This window comes from Salmo salar, chromosome 04 (genome assembly GCF_965601325.2).
Source record: "Salmo salar chromosome 04, fSalSal1, whole genome shotgun sequence".
Classification (NCBI taxonomy): Eukaryota; Metazoa; Chordata; class Actinopteri; order Salmoniformes; family Salmonidae; genus Salmo; species Salmo salar.
Window position 1 is genome coordinate 26,295,110 of NC_138294.1, and position 20,575 is coordinate 26,315,684.

General features: G+C 42.2%; 1 protein-coding gene across 1 annotated transcript; it reads right to left on the minus strand.

The window, feature by feature from the left end:
- Nucleotides 1-4,454: 4,454 nt before the first annotated feature.
- On the minus strand, nucleotides 4,455-20,067 carry LOC123723847 (uncharacterized). The gene is made up of 6 exons (XM_045717551.2): nucleotides 19,397-20,067; nucleotides 11,690-11,820; nucleotides 11,341-11,517; nucleotides 8,111-8,275; nucleotides 7,674-7,785; nucleotides 4,455-7,510 (listed from the first exon to the last, which is right to left on the minus strand). The coding sequence occupies exons 1-6, from the start codon at nucleotides 19,641-19,643 to the stop codon at nucleotides 6,588-6,590; spliced, it is 1,755 nt and encodes a 584-aa protein (XP_045573507.2). The 5' UTR covers nucleotides 19,644-20,067; the 3' UTR covers nucleotides 4,455-6,587.
- Between the last annotated feature and the right edge of the window lie 508 nt (nucleotides 20,068-20,575).

The following is a 20,575-nucleotide window of genomic DNA, read 5'->3' on the forward strand; positions in this document are numbered from 1 at the left end:
TTATGTCAACATAGTGAAACTTTTTTTATCTTCTTAAAAACCCTTACACGGAACCCAAACCGGCTGTGCGCGTGCGCCATCGTGCATACATTTATTTTGTCCCCCTACACCAAACGCGATCACGACATGCAGGTTAAAATATCAAAACAATCTCTGAACCAATGACATTAATTTGGGGACAGGTCGAAAAGCATTAAACATGTATGGCAATTTAGCTAGTTAGCTTGCTAGCTAATTTGTCCTGGGATATAAACATCGAGTTGTTATTTTACCTGAAATGCACAAGGTCTTCTATTCCGACAATTAATCCACACATAAAATGGCCAACCGAATCGTTTCTAGTCATCTCTCCTCCTTCCAGGCTTTTTCATCTTTGAACTTATATGGTGATTGGCATCTACACTTTTACCACGACAACCGGCAAAACATTTTGTCTTTCAATCACCCACGTGGGTATAACCAATGAGGAGATGGCACGTGGGTACTTGCTTCTATAAACCAATGAGGAGATGGGAGAGGCAGGACTTGCAGCGCGATCTGCGTCAGAAATAGGAGTTCTATTTTAGCCCTTGGCATCGCAGATGCTCGTTGGCGCACGCAATAATTGAATAACATGAATTTCAACATTTATTTTGCGACGTGTCCGGTCTGGTCAGCATGTTAGTGGGCTTCCTGTTAGTAAAGTGACAGGGTAGGTACTGTTTTTGTGGTCTGTCGTTTCATTTGGACTCGGCCGTGGGTGTTTTCTAAACTTTATTTGTATGTTTAGGGTTACACAAACGTCTTAATTGTTTAGTTTTTGTGATGCACTACTCAGTCTTTGTTAAGTTATTCTTTAATACTTCTGTAACGTAAATAGTTCATTTAAAGCAGTCTCCTGGAATGTTCGGGGCAGTGGACATGTGGTCAAAAGGAAGAAAATTCTAACATTCTTAAAGGAAAGGGTTTCAATTGCTATGCTACAGGAGACCCATTTATCTTCAACAGAACATGCTAAACTGAAGAGGGACTGTGTGGGCCAGGTCTACTTTTCTTCTTTTAGTTCAAACAAAAGAGGCACTGCCATCCTCATCAATAAAAATGTCCCATTTTATATTTGAGCACCAAGATACAGACCCTGAAGGACGATTTATTTTGATTACAGGTAATATACTTGGTCAACATTTTACTATACTAAATGTATATGGCCCGAACAGACTCCCCCAAATGTATATCTGATATGATTTTATTATTTAACCAACAATGCAAGGGACTATGGTTTATTTCAGGACATTTTGTTGTACTTTGGATGAATCATAGAGCCTCAAATGCTCTCAGAAGCGTTTGATTCATGTGGTTTAGTAGACATATGGAGAGCTAAATCCTAATGTCAGAGACTATACTTTCTACTCTAGACCCCATAATTCATATTCTAGATTGGACTATTTTTCATGCCCTCTACTTACATGCATGTTGTCCAGTCATGTGCTATTGGATCTATAGTAATTTCCGACCGTGTGTGTGTGAGTGAGTGAGAAATTGGCAAAACAATTCCCAAAATGAGATATTGGAGACTTAATGTCTCTGCTTAACAATGAAGGATTCTGCTCTGTGATAAATTATCACATTACTGGCTCGACAACCAACTCTCTCCGATGCTGCTAAAGCAACCAAAAGGGGTCATATAATTTCCCAAGCCTCTCTGATCAAGAAGCTTAGAATTGAAAATAGGGAAAAATTGGAGGCTGAAGTAAAGCATTTAGAACTTCATAAACAACCAACCCAGGCGAACTACAATTCACTAGCTTGTGCTGATGCCAAACTCAATGTAGAGCATATAAAACATGTCAAAAAAACTTTTACCAAGCAAAAATATGAGTTTGGTAACCGTCCGAGCCGTCTACTTGCACACCAACTTAAAAAATAACAAAAAGAAAGATCTAGTAAGTCTAAGAATGGCTGATGGCTCCACTTCTTATGATCCATTGCTTATCAAGAATACGTTTTGCGACTTCCTATAAATCTCTTTATACTTCACAATGTACAAGATCGAACAACAAAATGACAAAATATCTGAATAAGATGGCCTTGCCCACTAGATCAGATAAGCACAGAAATAGATTAAATGCTCCCTTTACTCCTGAAGAGGTTTGGGAAACTAAGGCAATGCCTTAACAATTGTTGTAAAAATTACTTGCATCATGCACAAAGTAGATGTCCTAACCGACTTGCCAAAACTGTAGTTTGTTAACAAGACATTTGGGGAGTGGTTAAAGAACGAGTTAATTAATGACCCCAACCTAAGTATATGTAAACTTCTGACTTCAACTGTATCAGTTTGCTAGGCGTTGATGATAAAATAGTCGCCAAGACACTTGCTCGCAGGTTGGAGGTGCTACTTCCAGATCTCATTACACCTGATCAGACTGGCTTTGTCATAGCCAGATTTGGAACGGACAATGTGAGACGTGCTCTGAATATCATACACCACCGTGGCAGAATTAAAGACCCTGCACTCATTGTCTCTCTCGATGCAGAAAAGGCCTTCGATAGAGCAGTGAAAATTATTGTATGCTGTATTAGAAAAAATTTATCTGGGTGACCATTTTATTAATTTAGTAAATGTACTTTTTCTGACCCATCAGCAGCAGTTAACAAATGGTAAATTATCAGAGACTTCCTATTGATAGGGGCTGTCGTCAAGGCTGCCCTTTATCTCCTGCTATGTTTTCGTTAGTCATAAAACCACTGGCTGAGGCAATAAGGTCTAGTAATAACACCAGGGGCATCTCTATGGGCGATGAAGGGCATAGCATTTCATTATTTGCTGATGTGCTTTTATACATGTCTAAACCAGAGACCTCGGTCACTGCAGTAATGAACATCATATCTGAATATGGTAACCTGTCAGGGAACAAAATTAATGTGGATAAATCCATGGTATTACCTTTTGAAAATCCCCTCTACAATCAACTTAGAAACAATATCTCCATTCCAATTGACTGTAACAGGCTTAAAATACTTGGACATATGTGACTTCAAATGATATACCTTTGCTCACAAATAAAACAGGACCTGATTAACTGGTCTACCCTACAAAACTCTTTTTGGCAGGATTAATGTCGTTAGGATGAATATCCTTACTCGGCTAAATTATTTATTCCAAAATATCCCCTGCCATCTATCTCAGTCCTTTTTAAAGTAAATAAATGTCAATATATCTAAATATATCTGGAACAATAAGAAACCTAGAATCAAATTTACCAAACTAATTAAGCCTAAGAATTCAAGAGGGGTCTCTTTGCCAAATCTGCAACTATATTACTGGTCTGCTCAGATCAAGCACATGATTAGTTGGTGCCTAGACAGACACCACTCACTTTGGGTTGGGATGGAATCAATAGCATGTCATCCAAGAGCATTAGCTTCCTTACATTTATTAATAGCTTTGAAAAGATCCAGGCCTTATCTGACAATTTTACTATACATAATACACTCTTAGCTTGGAAGGATGCAAGGAGGTACCTGCAGATTCCAGACCATATATCACTCTGGTGACCGATTGCCCTTAATCCAGATTTCTCCCTCCCCCCCTGCTGACCTCATGCCTTTATTTACTCAGGACACTCTTAAATCGTTCCCACATATAAAACCTGAGTTTGACTTACCCAACAAATATATATTTTTTAAGTACCTACAACTTCGACACTTCATAGAGGGTCAGAAGAAAGTCGATGAACTACGTTTTCAAATACGAATCCTACTGTTCGGAGAGGTTTAATCTGACATATATTCTATGTTATTGAACAGAAGTGCCTCATTGAGACATGTTTGGGAGAGAGACATCGGACATGCATTTGGTGAGGAAGAAAGGGTCTACCCCAAATGCACCTCCATAAGCATACAAGACCAATTTCAAATTTTTCATAGAACCTACTTTACACCTGTCCGCCTTCACAGAATGTTTTCCAATGCATCACATTTATGTTTCAAATGTAAACAGGATACTGGCACCTTCATGCATGTTTTTTTGGTACTGTAGCAGAATCCAGTCTTATTGGAATGACATTCACTTACACATCCAGAAGATCTTGGGTAGACAATTTTGCTTTTTCACTGAAGTTATTTGCTCTACTTTGATTGTAATGTTGTTTGATTATGGTCCACACCTGAAGTACCATCTGCGAGAATTTGGCTTTCTCAAGCTTCTGCTATACTACCTCTAGAGAAACGTACCTTTTGATTTACACCAGAGGTCTAATACATTTTGGAAAATCTGGTCTTCATTGTGGTCCTATTTAGAAAACCTCCCATAAATGCCCATGTTATAATTGTGATATTTTTATGACTGCCTTTTTGTATAAGATTTTGCTCTATCCTTATTTTATTGTACTTAGTCTGTGTAACCCCTGTTAAAAGAAAATAACATTCTAATAAAAAGATGACAAAAAATAACCAAGTCAGTCAGCACAGTGTCAATGTGAAGTACAGGAGTTTAATTACATAATGATACATGTATATTCAAATGTATTAAAAAACACCCCGTGCCCATTTCCAAATGCCCCAGTGTACCACCAAGGTACTTGATATTGAGATAAAGGCCCAATGCAGCCGTAAAGATGAATGCACTAACTGTAAGTCACTCTGGATAAGAGTGTCTGCAAAATGACAAAGTAGAATGACTTTCTCACTATTTTAACCCTACCTTTTCTATAATCTGGTACCCCCGCTTGGCTAAAATGATTTTTAGAATGCTTTGGAAAATGTTACATCTTCACTACTTTGTCAAGTAAATTAAGGCATTCTCACTATAAAATACCAGTATAAACCTAAAGAAGAAACAGGTACTCATATGCTTAATTTAGTTATTTAAAAAATGTCGCTATACATGTTAGGATTTTTAAATACATTAAGGCTGCATGGTGCAACTAATGATGTAATAATACATTTTTTTTGTGCAGGCTGTACACACTTCATCAGTCTCTCATTTACAATTTGGAAAGCACTTGATAATGCCTCGAATTTCCCGGGGGCATCCCCTTTGTGTGGCCGTAATGCCTCCTGAAAAAAAAAACATGCCAGTGGCCGTTGTGCCTTTGGGCTGTATATAATAATTACAATTCCCTTCTCCTGACTGGGTGCTCTGAAGCAGCTCTCCGTCACGTGATCAGGTCTTTCTCACAGGCTACAAGTGAAGGCAGACACATTGGGGACGCAACTGTGCATGTCCTTATTCAATTCCCAGGCGCATATTGAAGATATTGGAAGACTGTCCACATTTACTTTGTCAGCCAACAAGATGAGTAGGCCTAACAAACAGCAAAAGCACCAGCCTATGTAAATCTACTATTCCCCCATAGTACAAAAGTTAACCCATTCTATGAGAAATAAATATTCCGGACAGTTGTGGGATGCGATAGATCTTAAATTAATACAACTAGTGTCAATTTTTTATGAATTATTTTAAGCAATGAGGCTGACAAAAAAGATCAGAATGTTGAAAAAGGCTATTTCTTCACATTAAGCACAGCAATGCGCACACAGCAGTTGGCTATAAAGCATGAATGCTCCATTAGCAGGAAAACATTCTCAAAGCAAATGCGATTATGCATGTAATGCTTTTATTAAAAGGTGCATTTTGAAACACACGCTGCGTATATATGCCAGTTAGGCTCTACACCCATTGTAACGTGGATTAATATGCTTAATTTTAAGAAGTTATTTGGCCACTTTAGTTGTGATACAAACCTTATCCAAACATATAGGCCTATGGGCTAGGCTACATGAGGTGTGGGACTATGATTAGAAAAAGTCGCAAAAAAAGACATGCTCTGTTTCTTGCCTTAATTCACACGGTGGGCATCATTCACAAGTGAAACACTAATATTGTCACCCATCAGACTATTCTTGATTTAATCTTGTCTTTACATATGCTAAATAATGTGTGTGAAATGAGTTTTGATTTGAATGGACCATTACCATGCACCTGTCTTAACGGGCAGGAGGGAAAAAATGCATTTCCCATGGTTCATTTTCATGCCAGCCAGGTAGGCTATACTCCTGTTGTAAAGAGAAGCAATATGCTTAATATTAGAGAAGTTGAGAAATAAATATAGTAGGCCTAGCCTATAGAAAGCTGATGGGATCCTCTTTTTAATAGAGGCCATCACTCTCATGCAATTGCATAGCCTATAGAAATGTTGCGCAACATGAGCTCTCATGAAGTGTTTGATTAGATTTTCAATGACATTTGCATTGCTGTCAGAGTGATAAGAGGGACAATCGAATGCTGAGCACCAGGCAGTTAGCAAGTTTGGTAGGCTATTAATGATCAGCAGGATCAGAAGCCTAATTACCATTACTAAATGGTCACGTGGAATTTGACTGCTGTAATGACTCGTAACTAACAGCCCTATACCCACCTGGTGTCCCAGGTCTAAATCAGTGCCTGATTAGAGAACAATGAAAAAATGCAATGGAACTGGGTTCGAGGTCAAGAGTTGAGTTTGAGGGCTTTACACGGGCCGTGTGCATTTTCTGCTGGTGTATCCTGAAGTACCTCCTCTCCCCACAGTGCGTACAGGTGAATGGCTCTCTCGTGTGGATCTTCAGCTGGTGCTGGTGGGAGAACCTCTTCTCACACTGGGGAAGCTGTAGGGTTTCTCCCCTCTGTGGACTCTCTGGTGTCTCTTCAGGTTGGATGAGTGTGAAAAACTGGCCCGGCACATGTGGCAGCAGAATGGTTTCTCCCCTGTGTGGACCCTCTGGTGCCTCTTCAGGCTGGACAAATGTGAAAAACTGGCCCGGCACTGGTGGCAGCCGAACGGTTTCTCTCCCGTGTGAATCCTCTGGTGGATCTCCACCTGTTTGGGGAAACTGAAGGCTTTCCCACAGAACGAACACAGGAAGCGCTTCTCTTTGCCACCAGATCTACTGATAGAGTTACTACTACTGTCATTTGTCAATGGGCTTGTGTATCCATTTAGTGTTGAGGCACTGGCATTGTCTGAGGTCTGGTTTAACATTAGGAGAGTGTGAGGAGGATGAAGGCCAGGGAGAGTCTGTGATGTCACAGGGTCCATGTTCCAGTTGATAGATCCTATAGAAGGCAGGCTGAAGGCAGCACCTGTTAGGGGGTTAACCTGAGGCGCCATCAGTCTCTCTGAATCACAACTATAGGAGCAGGACGGAGCATCGCTAGCCGAGTCGGTGTTTGTTTTCTCCTGCCGCATACGGACACTTCCTCGTCCCCGCGGACCAAATCTACGCCTCGCCCTGGTCTCAGCCAGTCTGTTGTCATGGAGACTAAGTTCGGATGTTTTGTGTTCGACTGCCTGTTTCTGGTTGTGGTTTACAGTGTTGTTCCCCAGCCCAGAGTTGAGGACGTTGTCCAATCCACTGACCTCCACTATGTTGCCTCTGGTCCTGGCCTGCTCGGTGATGTTGTCCCCTGGGTCCTTGGCTGCACCCATCTGAGTCTGGGAATCCAAGATGGCCGTCCAGTCTCCTCTGTTAGCCTCCAGCCAACCACCTGTTGGAAGAGGTTAGAAAATATACTTTACAAACATGGCAGAGAAGTCTACATTTGGAGATGTTAAGTTCATTCATTATGCGTTTCAAATGATAGCCAGGTGCATCACTATTCCCATTGAAGATCTATTACTGTATGTAGGCTATATGTATTTCTCCCTTACCTTGCTCCCCCATCTTTAGTCCACTCAGCAGGTCAATGTTCTCTGGTCCGTCTTCTATTGTCTCCTCTTTGACTAACAGCAGATCAGGCTTCCCATCCTCCATGTCTACTGACTGTAAGAGATACAGAGTGAGAGGATGTTAGATCAAGAAATCTGATGAGCACCCTGCTATGGGGCATCTTCTGATTGGGCAATGAGGGATTTCTATGAGTACTATGCAAATGTGTTACTTAATTTGATTACTTGATACTTTAAGACCTTATCCACAAAGCATCTCAGCGTAAGAGTGCTGATCTAATATCAGGTCCCCATCTGTCTACATAGCTTTATTCATTATAATCAAAAATGCTCCTAGATCAGCTCTCCTACTCTGAGAGGCTTTGTGGATACGAGCTCTGACCTAATACCATTCAGACAGTAGTTCACATTGGGCTCACCTCAGTGAGACTGTGTGTTGTCCTGTGCTGCTCAGCTGGTTCCTCTGTGGGTTCAGGAGGAGGTGTAGTCTGGTTGTCCTTCATGACCATGGTCTCCTCAGGGTTCCCCAGACCCTCCTCACTCCCCTCCTCCTTCACCAGCAGCACCTTCAGACCCTCCTCCTCCTGGAAGAGACAGGTAATACAGATAAGACATACACTCCCTCAGGTACGTACACACAGATAAACACACTTTCAACATGGAGTGTTTACCCATCCCCACTACGTTTGAGTCCTATACTGTAGTTACAGAATTACTTCATTGTTAAGGGTTCGTACCCTTTATTTTTGAAAATGTTTTCCTAAAATGACATACCAAAATCTAACTGCCTGTAGCTCAGGACATGCATATTCTTAATACCATTTGAAAGGAAACACCTTGAAATTTGTGGAAATGTCAAATTAATGTAGGAGAACATAATACAAAAAAAATATTTTGTTTTGTTCCATCTTTGAAATGCAAGAGAAAGTCCATACTTTCAGATAGGAGTCTAGGTGTAATTTAGATTTTGGCCACCAGATGACAGCAGTGTGTGCAAAGTTTCAGACTGATCCAGTGAAGAATTACATTACTGCACAATATTTTGTATTAGGTCTGCCAGGAGTTTGCCCAATTGATACATTTAAGTACATCACTATAGAGAACATGCAAAAAATGTTAGATTTACATAGGAATGTCATACATGATGGATCATTAGCTTATACACTAACTTATACACATCTAGATGGCGGGGTGGGCGTGGAGCCAGAGACAGCAGTGGGGTGAAACTGTAAACCCCAAGTTCCTACAGTTGAACATAAAAATGTATTTTATCAAACAAAAATGCTACATTTTATCTCTGGGACCCTGAAAAATCAGAGCAAGAGTACCAAATGTAACTACATTACCTTCATAGGTGAATATCAAACCAGTTGCCGTGATAAGTGTTTTGTTGTGCACTCTCCTCAAACAATAGCATGGTATTTATTCACAGCAGTTAGATTAATAAGAATTTAAGCTTTCTGCCCATATAAAAGACATGTCTATGTCCCGGAAAGTTGGCTGTTGTATACAATGTAATTGTAGTCACATTAGCGCATGTTAGCAACGACCGTCCCGGTTTGGGGACACCGATCCCGTACAGGTTAAACCCATCATGGTGGACGTAAATATGAGTAATCAGACTAAACTATTTATGTGTACTCTAGGTGTTTCACTTCATAGTTTGTTCTCCATATGTTTTTAAAAATTTGTGAGCCAAATGTGTTCACCACTTATTTCCATGACTGATCAAAATAAGTGTTCTCATAGCTCTCTCTTGTCCCTCTGCAACAGACTTATGGTGAGATATGTTTGGACCATGGAATCGTATCGGCACATTGTATCATGAGGTCCCTGGCAATTCCCAGCCTTAATTGGTTATAAAGTGCGGGTGTGTGGACGCAGAATAGGGTGAGAGCAGATGTGATGTATACTAAACAGTCTCAATGAAAAGTCCCATTTTGTGTTTATTCAACATAAACACGTTTTAAATACACTTATGAAAACCACACACACCTGTCTCTCTGCGTACCTGGCAGACATCTCAGCTTGGATGTCGGCCCACCACCTCAAGCTGAACAAGATGGAGCTGCTCTTCCTCCCAGGGAAGGCCTGCCAGCTCCAAGACCAATCATCATGGTTGATTGACAACTCCATGGAGTGCAAAGAACATCAAAGCAGTGACCTGCTGCAACTGTGATATGTGGTTGTCTCACCCAGCGATCTTAAGATGAATGCACTACTTCTAAGTCACTCTGGTTAAGAGCATCTGCTAAATAACTTAATGTAAAATCTGCATGAACTTGATAAACTGCATTCATTTTCTCATTAAAAGTGTCTTAGGAAAAAAATGTTTTGTTGAATGGTAGTAATGAAATAGGCATTTGTGAAAATCATATAGCCTGCACAGTAGAAACACAATATGTAACATACTTTTTAGGCTTATATATAATATCTGGATGCAATATTCTATTCAGGAATATTCAACACTGAAATCTGTTACTCTCGTTATTGCAAATGCATCTGGATATTTTCTGCTGACAATAAATGAATCATTATATTTAATGCAGGGTTTGATCTAAACATCAGAAGCTATCGAGTGGAATGGTTACTTTCTATGATAGAGTGGAATGGTTTTTCTGCTGGTGTATTCTGAGGCTCCTCTCTGAGAATCTCCTATGTGGACCTTCAGGTGCATCTTCAGGTTGCCAGCCAGGGCAAAGCGCATGTCACACTGGGTACAACAGAAGGGTTTCTCCCCTGTGTGGACCCTCTGGTGCCTCTTCAGGTCACCAGCCTGGGAGAACCTCTTCTCACACTGGGGGCAGCTGTATGGTTTCTCCCCTGTGTGGACCCTCTGGTGCCTCTTCAGGTCACCAGCCTGGGAGAACCTCTTCTCACACTGGGGGCAGCTGAAGGGCTTCTCCCCTGTGTGGACCCTCTGGTGGATCTCCACATTCTGGAGGCAGCTGAAGCTTTTGCTACAGAACATGCAGAGGAACCGTTTCTCTTTACTATTGCCTGATTTTGCTCCCCCACCCAGTGCCTTGGCCCTTTGGTCCTTTGAATTCAATACCTGATCGAAAAGGACCTGGCCGTGTGAATCCGAAGGTGCCATTGACGTGGATACTGGGTCGTGATCCCTGAACATGTGTAAAGGGGAGTGGGTGGCGACATTTGTCTTTAAGCTTCCCCTGTAATCTAAGAAATCTTTGCCTTGTGAGTGTCCTTCTCCTAAATGAGTGTCGCCTACATTCCATGTCAGAGGAGCGTCGCCCTCCACTTTCACGTCATTTACAACAACCTCCTCTTTCTTATCTAAACACCCTTCAGAGTTTACACAACTACTGTACTGGTTCCAGTCCCCTCTAGACAGATCAGTCTGTGTCTGTAAACCCAAGGATATGTTGCCAGGGTTCATCTCTGTAGAGTAAGAACAAGATAGATCACTGCCAGTCTCTAATGCGTCACCTGAGTCCCGATGGGAATGAACCGTCCTCGGACTTGGGTTACCGTAAAGTAAATACTCTGAGCCAGTAGCAGGAGGACAGCCCAGTGGCACCAGTCTCTCTGGGTCTGACCTGTGGTCAGATCCTGTGTGTAAAAGCCTTTGTGTTACAGTTAAAGTCTCGGTCTCTGACTTGAGGACGGCATTCGCCAGTCCACTGACCTCCATGATGCTGCGTCGTGTCCTAGGCTTGGGCGCGGCAGCGGTGTGTAGGTCCTCCGTGGCTACAGGTGGCGCTACTCCAGTGGTTTCTACCGTCTGGATGTCTCTGCTGTGCTGTGGGTCCTCCACTCCTTCAGACCTCTCCTGCTTGACCCCAGGACCTCTAGCCTCTGCAGCCTGACAAGAGAGGTTTATTACTGGCACATGAGTTGAATTGGATAACAATGTCGTAGTGAATTCACAAGCTCTTATGGCAGATAAATAAGGATGTGCATAAATAGCTGAAGGAAGTCTTTCTGAAATAAACAGGACATATTTGATGTATTGTAACTTTCTATGTTACACTAACCTCTATCACGATAACATGCTGGGTTGAGGTTCCACTCCCCTCATCAACAGTGATTGGTTGGTCATCTCTCCATGTATTGTGTCCCGCTGGCTTCACAAAGCTCCTGTGGCTTCCAGTGAGATGTCCTTCACCTGAGACAATGATTGGGGGAAAAGTGGTTGTTAGACTAGCTACTCTCAATGCTCAACAGTATATTGTACACTTATGAGTCTACATTTGGCAAGGATGTAAGGTAGCACTCCTTAACTTCATACACTATTTATTGATTATGTTCCATGCATCACATTCTTTTAAAAGTATGACAATAGGAAATATGGTTAGAATATGATACTGTCTTTGTGCAATAAGAATTTGGTCTTAATTGACCTGCCTGGTGAAATAAAACAAATTGTGCAAGATAGCTAAGTAATCAGGGTAAGTATTGCACACTATCCAAACACTAACCATAGACTTAGATAGAAATCACATTGTATCTGTCCCATTATGGGTCAGTGAGAGCATGGGCAGCGCCATTGTAGTACAGACAGAGATGTTCCCGGATTCATCCAATAGCATTGAGGAGATTACCCATAAGTGCATAGATGACGTCGTCCCCAAAGCGACCATACAAACGTATCCAAACCAAAACCAATGGATTTCCGGCAATATCAGCGCTGGGCTCAAGTTAAAGCTACCGCTTACAAAGAACGGGACACAGACAAGTACAAGAAAGCATTCTACGACCTTTGACGAGACAAACATGGGAAATGACAATATTGTAGGAAGGTGGAATCCTATTACACCGGCTCCAACGCATTTCCGATGCAGCAGGGCTTGCAGACGATAACAGATTACAAAGGAAACCCAACCGTGAAATGCCCAGTGACACAGAACTCCCAAGTGAGCTATAGTTTTGACAAGTCGGTTAGGACATCTACTTTGTGCATCACACAAGTAATTTTTTCAACAATTGTTTACAGATTATTACACTTATTTCACTGTATTCCAGTGGGTCAGAAGTTTACATACACTAAGTTGACTGTGCCTTTAAACAGCTTGGAAAGTTCCAGAAAATGATTATGGCTTTAGAAGCTTTTGATAGGCTAATTGACATCATTTGAGTCAATTAGAGGTGTACCTGTGGATGTATTTCAAGGCCTACCTTCAAACTCAGTGGTTCTTTGCTTGACATCATGGGAAAATCAAAAGAAATCAGCCAAGACCTCAGAAAAAAAGTTCTAGACCTCCACAAGTCTGGTTCATCCTTGGGAGCAATTTCCAAACACCTGAAGGTACCACGTTCATCTGTACAAACAATAGTACGCAAGTATAAACACCATGGGACCACACAGCGGTCATACTGCTCAGGTAGGAGTCGCATTCTGTCTCCTAGATATGAATGTACTTTGGTCCGAAAAGTGCAAATCAATCCCAGAACAACAGCAAAGGACCCTGTGAAGATTCTGGAGGAAACAGGTACAAAGTATCTATATCCACAGTAAAATGAGTCCTATATCAACATAACCTGAAAGGCCGCTCAGCAAGGAAGAAGCCATTGCTCCAAAACCGCCATAAAAAAGCCAGACTATGGTTTGCAACTGCACATGGGGACAAAGATTGTACTTTTTGGAGAAATGTCCTCTGGTCTGATGAAACAAAAATAGAACTGTTTGGCCATAATGACCATCGTTATGTTTGGAGGAAAAAGGGGACGGTTGCAAGCCAAAGAACACCATCCCAACCGTGAAGCACGGGGGTGGCAGCATCATGTTGTGGGGGTGCTTTGCTGCTGGAGGGACTGGTGCACTTCACAAAATAGATGGCATCATGAGGTAGGAAAATTGTGTGGATATATTGAAGTAACATCTCAAGACGTCAGTTAGGAAATTAAAGCTTGGTCGCAAATGGGTCTTCCAAATGGACAATGACCCCAAGCATACTTCCAAAGTTGTGGCAAAATGGCTTGAGGAAGTTTGTGGAAGGCTACCCAAAACATTTGACCCAAGTTAAACAATTTAAAGGCAATGCTACCAAATACTAATTGAATGTATGTAAACTTCTGACCCACTGGGAATGTGATGAAAGAAATAAAAGCTGAAATAAATCACTCTACTATTATTCTGACATTTCACATTCTTAAAATAAAGTGGTGATCCTAACTGGCCTAAAACAGGGCATTTTTACTCAGATTAAACATCAGTAATTGTGAAACTGAGTTCAAATGTATTTGGCTAAGCTGTATGTAAACTTCCAACTTCAACTGTATGTAAGAATGCTGTTCATTGACTACAGCTCAGCCTTCAACACCATAGTACACTCCAAGCTCATCATGTAGCTCGGTGCCCTGGGTCTGAAACCCGCCCTGTGCAACTGGGTCCTGGTGTTCTATGGGCTGCCCCCAGGTGGTGAAGGTAGGCAACAACACCTTCACTACGCTGATCCTCAACAGAGGGGCCCCACAAGGGTGCATGCTGTGCCCCCTCCTGTACTCGCTGTTTACCCATAACTGCGTGGCCACTCAAGCCTCCAACTCAATCATCAAGTTTGCAGATGACAAACCAGCGGTAGGCCTGATTACCAACAACGAGACATCCTACAGGGAGGAGGTGAGGGCCCTGGCATAGAGGTGCCAAGAAAAGAACCTCTCCCTCAACAAAACTAAGGAACTTATCGTGGACTTCAGGAGACAGCAGAGGGAGCACGCCTCCATCCACATCCATGGGGCCGCAGTGGAGAAGGTGAAAAGCTTCAAGTTCCTCGGCGTACACGTCACTGACAAACTGAAATGGTCCACCCACATAGACAGTGTGGTGAAGAAGGTGCAAGAGGCTGAGGAAATTTGGCTTGTCTAAGATCCTCAAACTTATACAGAGGCACAATTGAGAGCATCCTGTTTTTGTGTATCACAGCCTGGTAACTGCACTGCCCGCAACCGTAAGGCTCTCCAGAGGATGCTGTGGTCAGCCCAACGTATCACCGGGAGCACACTGCCTGCAATTCAGAACATCTACAGCACCCGGTGTCACAGAAGGCCAAGAATTTCATCAAGGACCTCAGCCACTCAAACCACGGCTTGTTCAACCACGCTATCATCCAGAAGGCGAGGTCAGTACAGGTGCATCAAAGCTGGGACCGAGAGACAGAAGCAGTTTCAAGGCCATCAGACTACTAAATAGCCATCACTAGCCGGCCTCCATGTGGTACCCTGCCCTAAACTTAGTCACGGTCACTAGCCGGCTACCACCTGGTTATTCATCCCTACATCTTAGAGGCTGCTGCCCTATGTACATAGACATGGAACACTGGTCACTTTAGTAATGTTTACATACGGTTTTACCCATTTCATATGTATATAGTGTATTCTAGTCAAGTTCATCCTATTCAACTATTGCTGTACATATAGTATTCTAGCCACGTATTCTTCAGATATACTAGATATTCAATCCACATACTGTCCATACATCCCATCACATACATACATACATACATACACTGAACAAAAATATAAATGCAACATAGTGTTGGTCATGTTTCATGAGCTGAAATAAAAGAACCCAGAAATGTTCCATACACACAAAAAGCTTATTTCTCTCAAATGTTGTCTACATCCCTGTTACTATTTCTCTTTTGCCAAAATAATCCATCCACCTGACAGGTGTGGCAAATCAAGAAGCTGATGAAACAGCATGATCATTACACAGGTGCACCTTGTGCTGGGGACAATTAAAAGGCCCCTCTAAAATGTGCAGTTTTTTCACAACACAATGCCACAGATGTCTCAAGTTGAGGGAGCGTGCAATAGGCATGCTCACTGCAGGAATGTCCACCAGAACTGTCGCCAGAGAAATTAATGTTAATGTTTCTACCATAAGCCGCCTCCTACGTCATTTTAGCGAATTTGGCAGTATGTCCAACAGGCCATGTGTAATCACGCCAGCCCAAGATTCCACATCCGGCCTCTTTACCCGGACAGCTGATGAAACCCTTGCCTTACATTTTAGTCATTTAGCAGATGCTCTTATCCAGAGCAACTTACAGTAGTGAATGCATACATTTCATTTTCATTTCATAAATTTTCTTCTTCATACTTGGCCCCCCGTGGGAATCGAACCCACAACCCTGGCGTTGCAAACACCATGCTCTACCAACTGAGCTACGGGGAAGCCTTGATGACAGCTTTGCATACGCTTGCTTTTTCTCAAATCAGCTTCACCTGGAATGCTTTTCCAACAGTCTTGAAGGAGTTCCCACATATGCTGAGCACTTGTTGACTGCTTTTCCTTCACTCTGCGGTACAACTCATCTGTAAAAATGTCAATTGGGTTGAGGTCGGGTGATTGTGGAGGCCAGGTCATCTGATGCAGCACGCCATCACTCTCCTTCTTGGTCAAATAGCTCTTACACAGCCTGGAGGTGTGTTTTGGATCATTGTCCTGTTGAAAAGCAAAATGATAGTCCCACTAAGCGCAAACCAGATGGGACGGTGTATCGCTGCAGAATGCTATAGTAGCCATGCTGGTTAAGTGTGCCTTGAATTCTAAATAAAGTCACAGACTGTCACCAGCAAAGCACCCCCACACCACCTCCTCCGTGCTTCACTGTGGGAACCACACATGCTGAGAATCTGTTCACCTACTCACCGCATCACAAAGACACAGCGGTTGGAACAAAAGAAAATCTAATTTGGACTCATCAGACCAAAGGACAGATTTCTATCAGTCTAATGTCCATTGCTTGTGTTCCTTGGGCCAAGCAAGTCTCTTCCTGTTATTGGTGTCCTCTAGTAATGGCTTCTTTGCAGCAATTTGACCACGGAGGCCTGATTCACAGTCTCCTCTGAACAGTTGATGTTGAGATGTCTGTTACTTGAACTCTGAAGCATTTATTTGGGCTGCAATTTCTGAGGCTGGTAACTAATGAGCTTATCCTCTGCAGCAGAAGTAACTCTGGGTCTTCCTTTCCTGTGGCGGTCCTCATGCGAGCCAGTTTCATCATAGTGCTTGATGCTTTTTGTGACTGCATTTGAATAAACTTTCAAAGTTCTTAATTTTTCGTATTGGCTGACCTTCATGTCTTAAAGTAATGGACTGTTTCTCTTTGCTTATTTGAGCTGTTCTTGCCACAATATGGACTTGGTATTTTACCAAATAGGGCAATTTTCTGTATACCACACCTACCTTGTCAGAACACATCAAGAAGTAAAGCAATTCCACAAATTAAGGCACACCGGTTAATTGAAATGCATTCCAGGTGACTACCTCATGAAGCTGGTTGAGAGAATGCCAAGAGTGTGAAAAGCAGTCAAGGCAAAAAAGGTGGCTACTTTGAAGAATCTCAAATATAAAACATTTTGATTTGTTTAACACTTTTTTGGTTACTACATGATTCCATGTGTGTTATTTCATAGTTCTGATGTCTTTTATTATTCTACAAATGTAGAAAATAGTACAAATAAAAGAAAAACCCTGGAATGAGAAGGTGTCCAAACTTTTTACTGGTACTGTATATATATTTATACTCCGGACTCCGACATTGCACGTCCTAATTTCTCTATATTTCTTAATTCCATTATTTTACTTTTAGATTAATGTGTATTGTTAGATATTACTGTTGGAGCTAGGAATACAAGCCTTTCGCTACACCTGCAATAACATTTGCTAAACCTGTGTATGTGATCAATAAGAATTGATCTCAACGTTTCATACTGACCACCATTGTCCCTGTTCCCAAGAACTCAAAGGTAACCTGCCTAAATGACTATCGTCCCGTGGCACTCACATCTGTAATTATGAGTGCTTTGAAAGGCTGGACATGACATAAACACCATCAACCTAGATACCCTGGACCCACTCCAATTCGCATACCGCCCCAACAGATCCACAGATGACGCAATCTCAATTGCACTTCACACTGCTCTCCCCCAAGAGGGGAAATAACTATGTGAGAATGCTGTTCATAGACTACAGCTCAGTGTTCAATGCCATAGCCCCCTCCAAGCTCGGGACCCTACGACTGAACACCCCCCCTCTGCAACTGGATCCTAGACTGCCTGGCCGGCCCTTGGTGGTGAGGGTAGGCAACAACACCTTAGCCATGCTGACCCTCAACATGGGGGCCACTCAGGGGTGTGTGCTTAGTCCCTTCCTTTAAACCCTGTTCACGTACAACTGCACGACCACGCACAACTCCAATACCATCTTCACATTTGTTGACGACGTGACCGCGGTAGGCCGGCTCACCGACAGCGATGAGACAGCTTACAGGGTGGAGATCAGAGACCTCGCACACATTCACTACAAACCCACTGTCACACATCATATACGGCTGCTAACCTGTCATTTATTTTACGCTTATTATCTATCCTGATACCTAGTCACATTACCCTGCCTTTATGTACATATCTACCTCAAATACCTCGTACCCCTGCACAGTGATATCACAGACAGAAGGGGTAACCCAGACAGGTCACAGGGGCTATGAAGCTGAAGCATCCGTTTAGAACGTTTTCTCACCACCAAATATGGTAGTGAGAGGAAGTCCAGTCGCAGGTAGTGGGAGAGGACGAAACTAGGCCGACATTCTGCACATTTTCTCATAGATGAAACGTCTTCTCTCAAAATGTTCTGTACCCAAAACTACAATATTTTACGAACACAGTGCACTAAGTTTTATAGACTTGACGTTTTGCTAAAGTAAAAAATTGCATTGTTTAGGAGTGCAACGTCAAATTGAGGTTGTGCACACACACATTTTAGAGGAGGCGCAGCGGTCTAAGGCACTGCATCTCAGTGCAAGAGGCATCACTACATCTCAGTGCAAGAGGCATCACTACAGTTCCTGGTTCGAATCCAGGCTGTATCACATCCGGCCGTGACTGGGAGTCCCATAGGGTGGCGCACAATTGGCCCAGCGTCATCCGGGTTTGGCCGTCATAGTAAATGAGAATTTGTTCTTAACTGGCGTGCCTAGTTAAATAAAAACTAAAAATATACATACTACAACGCGCCAATAGTATCTTGCTAGCTATTGCTTGGCCCACCTCCTTGCTTGTTCTGCCCACTATGCTTCATTTGCTCCCACTGTAAAACGACATCTATCTTGGGTTAGTTATAAATATGTTTGGTGATATGGTACTGATACTCTATGTACATAGCGTCAATCTTGTGTATTTTATTCCTCGTGTTACATTTTGTATTTTGCTTCTTCTTTTTTTACACTGCCTCATTGGGAAGCACTTGTAAGCATGTATGTCACAGTAAAGTCTACACCTGTTGTATTCGGTGCATGTGACAAATACAATTTGATTGAAGGCCATCTCCATTTTGAAGTAGTACATTTTATTTTTCTACTACTTCTATGAGTTGGCAAAAAAACTGAAAGCGTGCATACTGCCACCTGTATTGTGTTGTTTGAACAGGTATAAAGTCAAAGTTGACGATTTACTGGCACCTGCAGTTATGGATTTTTTTACTCACGAGTATAATTCATTGGCTGATCAAAGATCCCTGAATGGAATAATGTGATCATTCCTTAACTCATATGAAGTTCCACCCAGTTTACTGCTTCAAAACGGTGAAAGTACTCAATGGCGCTGCTCATGCTAACAAGCTTTTGAGTCCACTATCATTCTCTAGGACCAAGACACAATTGTGGGTAACACATCTGAACACATGCGCAGAGGGAAACGGGGTGATGGGCCCCGCAGCCTCTGCCTTCTGCTAAATGTACCTCTTGCTATTCCTCTGTATCGATCGAGGATCTTGACACTACTGGGACGACGCTCCCGTGCCACCTTCAGTTCCAGCATCTGTAGTTTCCTCCGCAATCCCCGGTTCTCTTTTTGGCTTTGAGACATTTCCAAACGAAACACTGCATAGTCGTCGTCTACGAGTTTACAGATCTCTGCCACGGCTGCATTCGCTAACACCTCCATAATGGAGGCTATTTGAGTGTGAAAAACCACACAGTTAGCCATGTTAGCTAACGTTAACTACTAAGTTAGCCAGCTAGCGTTACCTAGAAAAATAACATATCGACCAAGTACTGTCTCCAACGTGAATTAAAGACTACCTGAGGTAAGTATGTGACGCTGTGCAGTTAAACGAGTTTGAGTTCCAGAGTGTTAATAAACGTCCAAATAACAACAAACACGCTAACGTGGAAATTGTCATTTAACTTCCTTTTACACAGAAGATAAATGATTTTATTGGTTGTCGTCATAGCTCTAAAGGCGTGGTTAAATGTAACATTCATGCGCACTGTTCTCTGAAATACATTGCTACTTATTACATTACACATCAACTCTCCTATGATCAGTGGTTATGTCCGAATACCAACACAAGCGTACTATATACTTCATTAAACTGCATACTAATTTCGGCATTTGATTTAGTAGAATTCAGTCGTCTTTTCCCACTCACGTGTTTGACAAGAGGCGATATTGAGAGATTGACGCGCTGTACCAAAATGAAGGAATGGTGCGAGTCAACGCGATGGTGCATTCGAAATTTCATATACTATATAACGTTATTTTATCGCATAATATTTTGTAAGCGAGCATATGGGTATTCGGACGCGACCAATATCTGTAAAGCAGAGAACATGCTTGTTTAGAAAGTAGTGTGTTAGTAAGAATAACGTAAGAAAGTATAAAGTTGTTATATTCTATCTCAATCAATTTTATCACTCACGTGCTTCTTAAACAACAGGTGTGGACTAACAGTGAAATGCTTACTTACGGGCCCTTCTCAACAATGTAGAGATAAAGAAAAGAGCCATAGGGTGCGTTCGTAAATTCACTGGCTATCTACTCTGATTTCACAGCACTCTGGTGTGAGTGTGCCAGAGAGCAGAATAACAGATGAATTTATGAATTCGCAACACCCATTGAATATGACCAGTGTCAAT